Genomic DNA, 11,259 nt, shown 5'->3' on the forward strand with positions numbered 1-11,259 from the left:
TCATAGCAGGGCCCTCCCCAGCACCAGGTACTGTTCCCGACACCCAGCCGCTCCTCTGTATCACCTGCCAAGAGCTTCTCCAATAGTCGCCGTACGCTCTGCACCACCCCTGCCCTCCGCCATTCTCACACACACACTTGCTGCCCGCACCAGAGGGATCATGGGGGACGGACTAGACTATAGAAGTTCCTGGGTGCGGGGGGGCAGCACAGCACACTTGGGGAGGGGGGGGCACAGTAATGATTTTGCGCCCCCCAAATGTTGCACCCGGGGCCAGAGTACTAGATGCCCCCCCTTCATGCCACTGCAATCTGGGGACAGACTGGCTCCGGGGACAGTGTCCTCATCCGGGGACTGTCCCCGGAAACCCGGGAAGGTCTGGTCACCCTAGCCTAAGTGACTTAATGTGAAGCTTCTCTTTCATGCTGTAATGAGACTCGCGTTGTATTTGTTGGTCACTGATCTTTCCTTCTCCATTGAGTGATTTCCTCTTTTTATACGCAGGCTGCTACCACGGGAATGGGGAAACCTACAACGGACCTGCCAGCAGGACCAGGAAGGGGCTTCCGTGCCGCAACTGGAGTGAGAAAGCCAAAGATATTCAGTATGTCCAACATTGTAAACGTCCAAAGTCTGGACAAGAGACAAAAAAATCAGCGGAGTGTGAATATTGGGACAGTCTCCAACAGATGAATACAATGCAGATTCTATTATAGATAATAGATTTGTTTAACCACTTAACGACCGCCGCACGACGATATACGTCGGCAGAATGACACGGCTGGGCAGATCGACGTACCGGCACGTCGTTTACATCTACCCAGCCGTGGGTCGTGGGCGCGCGCCTGCAACCCGGTCCGAAGCTCCGAGACCCGCGGACCCGATCGCCGCTGGGGTCCCACGATCGCTCCCCGGAACTGAAGAACGGGGAGAGCCGCGTGAAAAAACGGCTTTCCCGTGCTTCACTGTGGCGGCTGCATCGATCGTGTCATCCCCTTTATAGGGAGACCCAATCGATGACGTCACTCCTACAGCCACACCCCCCCTACAGTTGTAAACACACACTAGGTGAAACATAACCCCTTCAGCGCCACCTGTGGTTAACTCCCAAACTGCAACTGTCATTTTCACAATAAACAATGCAATTTAAATGCATTTTTTGCTGTGAAAATGACAATGGTCCCAAAAATGTGTCAAAATTGTCCGAAGTGTCCGCCATAATGTCGCAGTCACGAAAAAAATCGCTGATCGCCGCCATTAGTAGTAAAAAAAAAAAAAAATTAGAAAAATGCAATAAAACTATCCCCTATTTTGTAAATGCTATAAATTTTGCGCAAACCAACCGATAAACGCTTATTGTGATTTTTTTTAACCAAAAATAGGTAGAAGAATACGTATCCGCCTAAACTGAGGAAAAAAATGGTTTTTTTTATATATTTTTGGGGGATATTTGTTATAGAAAAAAGTAAAAAATATTGAATTTTTTTTCAAAACTGTCGCTCTATTTTTGTTTATAGCGCAAAAAATAAAAACCGCAGAGGTGATCAAATGCCACCAAAAGAAATCTCTATTTGTGGGAAAAAAAGGACGCCACTTTTGTTTGGGAGCCACGTCGCACGACCGCGCAATTGTCTGTTAAAGCGACGCAGTGCCGAATGGCAAAACCTGGCCTGGGCCTTTAGCTGCCTAAAGGTCCGGGTCTTAAGTGGTTAAAAAAAAATAAAAAAATCTGATATAATAGACTGAGACTTTGCTTCTTGCATCCAGGTTTAGCTTTGGAGAGACTCTGCAGGAAAACTATTGCCGGAATCCAGATGGTGACAGTCATGGCCCCTGGTGTTACACCAAGGACCCCAAAACACCCTTTGATTACTGCGCCATCAAACCTTGCGGTAAGAGTCGCGCACACGGCGGCCACGCTGGTAACGCTAGTCGCTGCGACGATTTGCTTAGTAATTGTCTCCTGATTTTTTTGTTTTCTCTTGACAGATGAAGGGCCTGCCAGCAATCTAAAAGAAGCAGGTAAGACCCTCCGATTGTGCTCAATAGACTTTGAAATTCTTCCTAATAGAGGTAGGAAAACCCACCTTGTATGTAACCAAAAAATGAATTCCCTCTTCAAATGTTTTTGTGGAGGGGGCTGTGTACACGGGAGATCCCAGCCAGTTTCCCCTATTGGCCAGACATTGATCTAAGGATGGTGGCGTAAGGTTTACAGATGAGAGGTTTAGAGATTTGACCTCTCTATAAAACGTTTCAAAATTGTCTTGGGGGTCTAAGGCCCCTTTCCCACTGGGGCGCTTTGCAGGCGCTGTAACGCTATAAATGGCGCCTGCAAAGCGACCTGAAACAGCCACTGCTGTCTCTCCGATGTGAAAGCCCCGAGGGCTTCCACACTGGAGCAGTGCGCTAGCAGGACGGTAAAATTTTTCCTGCTAGCCGCATCTTTGGAGTGGTGAAGGAGCGATGTGTATACCACTCCTCCACTGTTCCTGCCCATTGAAATGAATGGGGCACCGCGGCTATACCGCCGGCATAGCGCCTCTGCAGAGCCACTTTGCTGTGTTTTTTTTACCCTTTCTCGGCCGCTAGCAGGGGGTAAAAGCGCCCCGCTATCGGCTGAATAGCGCCGAAAAATTGACGTTGAAGCGCCACTTAAAATAGCGGTGCTTTCCCGCCTGCGTACCCAGTGTGAAAAGGGCCTTTAAGTGCACCCTTATTCCAGGGTTTGTGCAGATTTTGGAGCAGAACTGGCACATACTGTGTGGGCATCTATAGTATGCCAACCACATACCTGAAGAAAGGGGCCTTGACCCTGAAACGTGTTGGTACGTTATGGATATTTTGAGCAAATAAAAGGGGCAAAATTCTTAATATCCCTTAAGAACCTTTTTTTTGCATTTGGCTTTCCCACTCTTCTTCAATGCTCTCAATTATGAAAGTCTTTCACCATGGGGGGGGGGGTCCATTCTTCTCTATGAGCCGCCTTTGATTGAATCACTGACCCACAACATGAATCTACTACAACCATCACAAATCGTCATCTGATCCAGCTCCATCATAACTGTTATCCATTGACATTTGAACCGTTAGGATGATGATTATTTTTTCTTTGGATAAATTGGGCGTCTCCCATGGGCGCCCGCTCCATAGGGCAAGGGGGGGCAATTGACCCCCCCCTAGAAAATCGAGAAGGTGTTGAAGAGTTTTGCGGCTGCGGGCTGCCTGAGCGGTCCAGGGCCAGATGTCACACAGGCACAGCGAGCAGAGTGAAGCTGCCTCCCCCTCCAGTGTTTATGTGTACACAAGGGGAGGGAACCTGCTGTGCCTATGCCACGCTAATGGCTGATCTGAGGTTGTGAATGGGATGGGGGGTCCATCTGTGCTGAAGGGGGGATCTGTGCTTAAAGGGGATCCATCTGTGCTGAATGGAGGGGTCTGTGCTGAAGGGGGGGGGGGGTCTGTGCTGAAGGGTGGGGTCCATCTGTGCTGAAGGGGGGTCTGTCATTCTCTAGGCTATATTTATATGGGTATGGAGTGAAGCTGAATTATCTCAAGAGCTATTTCACACTGCCAGCTGGCCGCGTTATCGGTAAAGCGGCATTGTTTTAGCTGCGCTATTCGGCCGCTAGCTGGGCGCTTTTAACCTCCGCTAGCATTTGAAGAAAGGGTTAAATGCGTCTGTGTATCGCTGCTGCCAAAGCGCCCCTCCCTGAAAAAATTTTAGCGGACGCCCCATGGCGTCTCCCAACCTTCATTTTATTTTTAACATGAACAAGTAGACTGTGTGTGACTGGTGGGGGGTGGTCTTTGTGTCCCTGCAGAGAGTATAGCGTTTGACTCGTGTGGCAAAAGAGTTGAAAATTCTCCCACCAAGAAAGCCCGCATAGTCGGTGGTTTACCGGGAAACTCGCCCTGGACCGTGAGCCTACGGAACAGGTGAGGGGGGAAATTGAAAAAAGCCATTGAGAACCCAGTTCCTGGTCACCGAGATTGGCACTTTATGTTTTTTTTTTTTTTTTTTTTACTCCATTCAGACAAGGAGACCATTTCTGTGGGGGGTCCTTGGTGAAGGAAGATTGGGTGATCAGCACTCGCCAGTGTTTTTCTTCATGGTAAGAAGTTTCAGGACGTATAACAGAGAAGTGTATGATGGGCTGCATACTGTCCAGTGCTCAGTTCTCTCTCTCTCTCTCCTGCAGTGATGCCGATCTTTCCGGATATCACGCTATGGTGGGAACGCTCTATGTCAACCCGGGACCCAATGACCCGGACAAACAGTCTGTACCAATCAGTAAGATCATGTGTGGGCCCGCTGCCTCAAGCCTGGTGATGCTGAAACTAGAGAGGTGAGAAAAAGCGGTCTTAGTGCTCGTCTCTGTGGCTCAGATGTTTTTCTTATGTTGTTGTCAGAAACCATGAATCAGACCGAGACAGAAGTACAGTTAAATCACACTCAAAGATAGAGTAAGCGTAGTCGCAACATAGCCAGAGTTCAGGAACCGGATCGGATAGTCAGCCAAGCCAAATGTCAGAGAGTCAGAGACGAACGTGTACAACAGCAAGCGGGAGCCAGAAGGGATGCCGGCCAAGCAAGTCTTCAACAGGAACGCAGGAGAACGTTTCTGTGATGTTGACCAAGGTGAAGGCAGAGGGCAACTGAACTGGACATCTTAAGCAGGCAGGACTGACAAACGGGGGTTCATCAACATGTGAGTCACTGTGGAGAGATGGGAGCTGGCAAATTAGCCGACAGCTGTCCATATTTTGGCTTAGGCATTTTCTTTTATACACTAGTTACTTGAAGTATGTTGACTCTGACAAAATATAGTTTTAGCACGGACATAAATGTCTATGCTCATATTATAAATTTGGGGTTCATAATTGGAGTGTTTGGGTTGAGATTTTTAGTTGAGTTCTGAGTCGGGTTCCTGGTTAGGTTGAGTGTTAGCTTTGGGTTTCTAGTTGCGTTGGTTTGGGTTTCCTAGTTGGGATGATTGTTGGCTTTGCCTTCTTAGTTACATTGGTTTGGGTTTCCTAGTTGGGATGATTGTTGGCTTTGGCTTCCTAGTTACATTGGGTTGGGGTTTCTAGTTAGGATTAGTGTTGTTTTGAGTTGATGGTCCTAGTTGGGTTGGTGTTCCTAATTGGGTTGAATGTTGGGCTGGGGTTCCTAATTGGGTTGGGTGGGGGTTCTTGGTTGGGGTTCTTAGAGATGAGGCTCTATTAGGCTTCAAAAAAAGGGTGAGCTCGGGGCGCAGAGGCTACCCAGTTGTGCGACAATAGCGAATCGATATCCTCTATTGTCTTCCTGATTCTTCTCCTCCCAGGCCAATCGGGAAGCTGGTCCTGAGACACCTGATTGGCCGAGAGGAGAATCGATCCTATTGGCCACCAATGCGGAGATGCAAGGAAAGCCGCTGTGAAGCACCAAGAGGAGGAAGCGCTGCCCGTGACCTAGATGGGGCAAGTGCGGGGCTAGTGACAGGCTGGGGGGGGGGGGATGTTGGCGGCAGTTAGGTTGTTTGTCGCCCCCCCTACAAAAAATATACCACCAGCTGCCACTTCCAGATGGTAATTGCCAACTGTGTCATGTCTGTTCATTCTGGCTCCTGTTTTCAAGTATAATTTTGGTCTTCAGAAACTTTCAGTTTTGGTTTCTACCTCGGGGCAACGAGAACTCGCTCTCCATTTTAATTGGGTCTGAAACTTCATGTGCTGAGAATTCCCACAGCAGAACTAATTGTAACAATTGTCAGAGGCAGAATAACAACGTTCGGCTCTGTGGGGCTCCTTTTATACTGCAGTGTGTCACAGCATGGGGCGATTTGGAAAGGCAGTCAGGGCTGTTTGATTTGAAGACTGAGCCGCCTGGGGCAGTAAGACTGGGGGGGGGGGATCTTTACTACACTTTTTATTTTTATTGTTTTTTTTTTCCCCCCAATTTCGTTTTTTAAAGGAAACGCATCAGAATAAGAATATGGGAGTTGCAATTGTCTCTGCAGCTCAGGAATCTTAATTCCAGTGGCTGCTTACTTGGTCCTGTTAGTGAACCACTGAGTAGTGCAGCCTAGAATTAGTCCGCACGGAGGTGATAAGCCTATCGCCATGTACTGAGTCTGCAGTCTGTCTAATCTGATCTCCCCTGTCTCTCTCTAGACCCGTCACCCTGAACTCCCGGGTGGCTCTGATCTGTCTCCCGCCAGAGCGATATATTGTTCCTTCTGAAACCAAGTGTGAGATCGCAGGCTGGGGGGACACGCAAGGTGAGTCGCATTGTACACAGTCATCTCTGGGGCTCGGGGGGGGGGTTAGCTTTTATTGTACAAGATCCATAATGCCATCCCTTTCTCATACATTGTCTGTGTTGTTTTCTCCCAGGTACGGGAAACGAGAACGTCCTGAAGGTGGCCCGCTTTGAAATAATCAGCAACGAGGAATGTAACCAGGGGAGCACCAAGATCCGTGCACAAGACAGTGAGATCTGCACCAGGCCATTGCCCATCGAGGTTGGAGCCTGTGAGGTTGGTTCTAGACACCAGAGATAAAGAACTAAAGGGAGGTTGGCAGAAGACCGGCTTTGGCTGACTTGCTTTAGAAGGTGCAAGTTCCAGGCTTGTCATTCTGATTCCAGGCTTCGCGAAGTAGTCTGCGACCTGGAACAAGCATGCAGCCAACGAAGCATCCTGACACCGGATATGCATACAGGCGATTGAATCCCTAAGCCAAACCAGGAGGAGGAGGACGATGACCTTGGGGCCTTCATCATTAGAAATGGCAGCTTAAATTTCTGTCCTGACCAGTGGCGGCGCATCCATAGTGGGCGCAGGAGCACCGCCCCTCTCTCTCAACACTAGATAGATTCATACAGTGCATGAATCTATTGTCGCTGCTGCAGCCCACTATTCAGGTGTCCGGCCCCTTGTTGAGCGGCCATCTGAATTACAGTGGTGGGTGTGTTTTGGAAGTGCCTGATTAGAGCCTGTGGGCTCTTATCGGCTTCCAATTGGTTTAACAGTGAGTGCACGGCTGTGCATTCCCAGGTTAAACAATGCTGTGTTAGGGGATCGCTTCCCTAACACTGAACCGCCTCTCAGTCAATCGGGTGCACCAGGTCTGGTTACTGGTCACCTGATTGGCTGAAGCGACAGGTGCTGTGATTGGATGCCTATCAGGCGTCCAATCATAGCAGAGAAGACATCCAGGACTTGGAGGGAGTGTGGAGGAGGACAGCGCTGACCCGAGAAAGGTAAGTGTCGGGCAGGGGGGGGGGGGGGGGGGGGACAAACTGGCTGCACTTGATGGGGAAACTGCCTGCATTTGAGGGGGCAAACTGGCAGCGTTTGATAGGCACAGTGGCTGCAATTGATGTTGGTTTTTTTTTTTCAAAAGAAGAAGAAATGAGTTAGTTGCTGCAGGGTAGATGTCCATCTTCCTAGGACACTAGCAAAAATTGAGGCATGCTGGAAGTAGGCGGAATTATCATGGGCTGGCCTACAGTTTGTTTGCCAATCTTCCTGTAGGTGGCAGCATAAACCCAAGGTCCTCTTCTCACTTAGTGGATGACCAGAAAAAAAAAAGTTGCCGTGGTGTTGCCATGAATTTGATTGCCTCCTAAAATCCATTGTGAAAGATGAGAGGGGAATATAAAGTGTTGTCAATATTAATAATAATTATTCTATATGTAGCGCCAACAGTTTGCGCAACATGGGGGGGAAAACAGTACAGATACAATTTAATACAAGAGGGATCAGAGGGCCCGGCTCTTTAGAGCTTGCAGTCCTAGAAGGGAGGGTCAAGTGAAACAAAAGGTAACAGCTATGGGGGCGGGATGATCAGATGGAGAAAATTAACATACAGTTGTTAGGTGTGGGTAGGATAGGCTTCTCTGAAGAGGAGAGATTCCAGGGATTATCTAAAAGCTAATAGAGTAGGAGATAATGGGACAGGTTTGGGTAATGAGTTCCATAGGATTGGAGAGGCTCTGGAAAAGTCCTGGAGGTGATGAGGGCGCTAGAGAGCAGGCGGTCTTGAGAAGAACCAGAAAAATGTGTATATCCAGGGCGCTCCAAAAATTTGAATCCTGACAGATAAAGTCTGTGTTGGAGAGGGTAGCATCTTCACACACTTTAGGCAGCACTCAGGGAGACAAGCGATCTCTAATGGGAACAGAAAAACAAACAAGGCGCCTCTAAGTGCAGAAATATAAAACTTTTAATATCCCCTAAAGGGGTTAAAAACACTTACAAGATGGTGGATGAAGCAGGCATGTAGCAGGTAAGTGTGTCCAGAAGATGTTCCAGTGGCAGGGCAATCCCAGTCTGATGATAAAGCTTCCACTGAAGTCCACAAGATAACAGCCAATTTGTGCTGTGAGTGTTTAGGTAACACAATGGTGATGGAGCCTGGTCACTGGCTGAAGAAGGAACCAATGAGCTGTTCTGAAACGCGTCCCGCCTCTATGACACACTTCCTGCCCTCTTCCTGTTTGTGTTCCATGCTGGTTTTTGTCTCGCTTCCTCTGACATCATCCCGTCTCCATCACCATTGTGTTCCCTAAACACTCACAGCACAAATTGGCTGTTATCTTGTGGACTTCCCTGGAAGCTTTATCATCAGACTGGCACTGCCCTGCCACTGGAGCATCTTCTGGATACACTTACCTGCTACATGCCTGCTTCATCCACCATCTTGTAAGTATTTTTAACCCCTTTAGGGGATATTAAAAGTTTTATATTTCTGCAGTTGGAAGCGCCTTGTTTTTCTGGTCTTGAGAAGAACGAAGAGAAAGATTAGGTTGGCATTTTGAGACTGGGTTGATAAGTTGAGACTATGTTGGTATATAACAGGTCGGTATGTTGGGACTGGGTCGGTATATTACTAGGTTGGTATGTTGGGACATTTCTAGGTCGGTACATTGAGACTGGGTCAGTGATGTAGCTGGGGGGGAGAGTTGTGGATGGCTTTGTAAAAGTAGTTGTTAATATTTTGTCATCCTCGTCCTTCTGCTTCTTTCAGGGGGATTACGGAGGCCCCTTGGCATGTCTGACCCATGACTGCTGGGTGTTGGAGGGGGTGATTATCCCGGCTCGTGGCTGCGGAAAGAGGAACGTTCCGGGGGTCTTCACACGGGTCTCTCTATATGTGGATTGGATCAATAAAGTGATGAAGATGATATGATGGCAACGCTGCAAGTAATCTACTGTGAATAGACTTTGGGGGGAGGGGGGGATGTAGATGGATGATGATGAGAGCGTCTGTAACGGTATGCGAGGATTTTGTTTTTATTCTGCAATCAGATTGTCTTGTAAATAATGATGAGGTTGTATGAAAGCAGAACTGTCTGTGTTGCTGATAATCAGTGTTTGTCCGGGGAACATGGAGGGATTCTTTCAGATATTGTAATATTGAGCTGAATATAATTTTTAGATGCGACATTCCCATTTATACAGACTTTGCTGTTCCCGATTTCCATGTTTTTTTTTTTTATATAAAAATTTAGCAGATTTTCTCTCCTACGCACAGTCATGACTTACAAACCCAGTGCCAGATATTCTCAACATAAATTGTATCTTTTTTGTATTTGCAATTTAAATAAAATCTTTATTTAAGTGTGATTGGCCTTCTTCCTGTACTGTTATGGTGTTTTGTGCCATGTTAGGAAGAGACACGCGTAAAGGCCCCTTTCACATTGGACCTGTAGCCGCATATCGCTGCTAAAAATTGCGGCGCTCTACCGCCGGGATTGCTGCGGGAATCGGCCGCTAGCAGTGCGGTATTAACCCCCGCTAGCGGCTGATAAAGGGTTAATACCGCCCGCAATGCGCCTCTATAGAGGCGCATTGCCGCAGTTTCCCATTGTTTTCAATGGGAAGGAGCGGTATACACGCCGCTCCTCTCACCGCTCCAAAGATGCTGCTGACAGTTGATTTTTTTTGTCTCCCGCCAGCGCATCGCCTCAGTGTGAAAGCCGGTGATCAAATACCACCAAAAGAAAGCTCTATTTGTGAGAGAAAAAAAAAAAGACGTTTGGGAACCACGTCGCACAACCGCGCAATTGTCAGTTAAAGCAACGCAGTGCCGAATCGCAAAAAGTGGCCATTGGCCAGCCAAATGGTCCAGGGCTGAAGAGGTTAAATAAAAAAATTAATAAAAACAGGAGAGAAGCCACAGGATGATTGGCAAATATTTTATTGCTTTAGAAACAAACAACAAAAAAAGTACAGAAATGTAAGCAAATTTTAGTAATACAAAAAAACTAAAAATGTGACCTCTAAAATCGAACCCTGTGACAGGTCAGTAGCACTAGTGTGGGTGGGTCGGTGGGGGGGGTCATCCCCCAATAAGAACGGCAGTGCAGAGTTGGGGCAATTCCAGCCCATAGAAAAGTGAGAGGTGAGTAATAGATACACCAAGAAGAAGATCCAGAGGGCGGAGTGCTTATTATAAAAGGTTTTCCATAATTAATTTAGCTCCGCCCTCATTACATATTAAAGTGAGATTCATGTTTTTTTTTCTCCCCCCACAATGTGGAGTGGAGAACCATCCAGAAGAACCCCAGAACAAGTTCAATACTTTACATTCTCAGAAGTGCATTAAAACGTATAATAAGCAGCAGGAAACGAGCCAAATCGGCATCCGAAGACACAAATCTGGGGTGGGGGGGGGGCGCACTAAAAATCATTATAAATGCCCCCCCCCCCCCAGTTTAATACAAACCCTCATCCACCAGACACCAGCCTCCTCCTAAGTGCTCAAGTACACAGCCCTTTGTAGAACAATGGTTTGTTAGGTAAAAGGACAACTCCACCTAAAACTGAATCATCCATTGGTCTTTTATATAAAACAGACCATACATTATACAATTTTCTTTCCTGCAGCCAAAAAGATTTGCTTGATTCAACACAGTCACAGCGCTATTGATCAAAAGAAAAAAAAACACAACAGGCTGGTTGTACTGAAGTTGATCAGTACAACCAGCCTGCCCATAGATGGATCAGCGATCCATCTATGGCCGGCTTTAGTATGCAACTTGTTTGAATCCCCCAGCCCCCCCCCCCCCCCCCCAATAATAGTTGTCTCTCCCCCCCGCGGAGATCTCCCTGTAACAGTTTCTGGCCTTGTGGGCGCGGCAGAGATAATAGCAAGGCGGCCCCCCCCCCAGACACTTTCACAGTTTTATTATTTAGGCCTCATGCACACTGCAGCTGTCAAACACCTGTAAAAAGGTCATTAGATTTGCGTCGGCGTAGCTTAAGG

General features: G+C 47.6%; 1 protein-coding gene across 2 annotated transcripts in view; it reads left to right on the top strand.

Moving 5' to 3' along the window:
* MST1 (macrophage stimulating 1) overlaps positions 1-9,468 on the top strand; it is a 23,786-nt gene extending 14,318 nt beyond the window's left edge. For both annotated transcript variants that reach the window (XM_040358803.1, XM_040358804.1), the window contains exons 11-19: positions 505-604; positions 1,768-1,892; positions 1,990-2,022; positions 3,825-3,939; positions 4,038-4,115; positions 4,203-4,349; positions 6,160-6,266; positions 6,382-6,524; positions 9,019-9,468. In XM_040358803.1, the coding sequence (XP_040214737.1) occupies positions 505-604; positions 1,768-1,892; positions 1,990-2,022; positions 3,825-3,939; positions 4,038-4,115; positions 4,203-4,349; positions 6,160-6,266; positions 6,382-6,524; positions 9,019-9,180 (1,010 nt within the window). In that variant the 3' untranslated portion in view covers positions 9,181-9,468. The remainder of the gene's footprint in view (positions 1-504; positions 605-1,767; positions 1,893-1,989; positions 2,023-3,824; positions 3,940-4,037; positions 4,116-4,202; positions 4,350-6,159; positions 6,267-6,381; positions 6,525-9,018) is intronic.
* Positions 9,469-11,259: the final 1,791 nt, after the last annotated feature.

The sequence above is a fragment of the Rana temporaria genome, chromosome 7 (assembly GCF_905171775.1).
Source record: "Rana temporaria chromosome 7, aRanTem1.1, whole genome shotgun sequence".
In the NCBI taxonomy this organism is placed as follows: domain Eukaryota; kingdom Metazoa; phylum Chordata; class Amphibia; order Anura; family Ranidae; genus Rana; species Rana temporaria.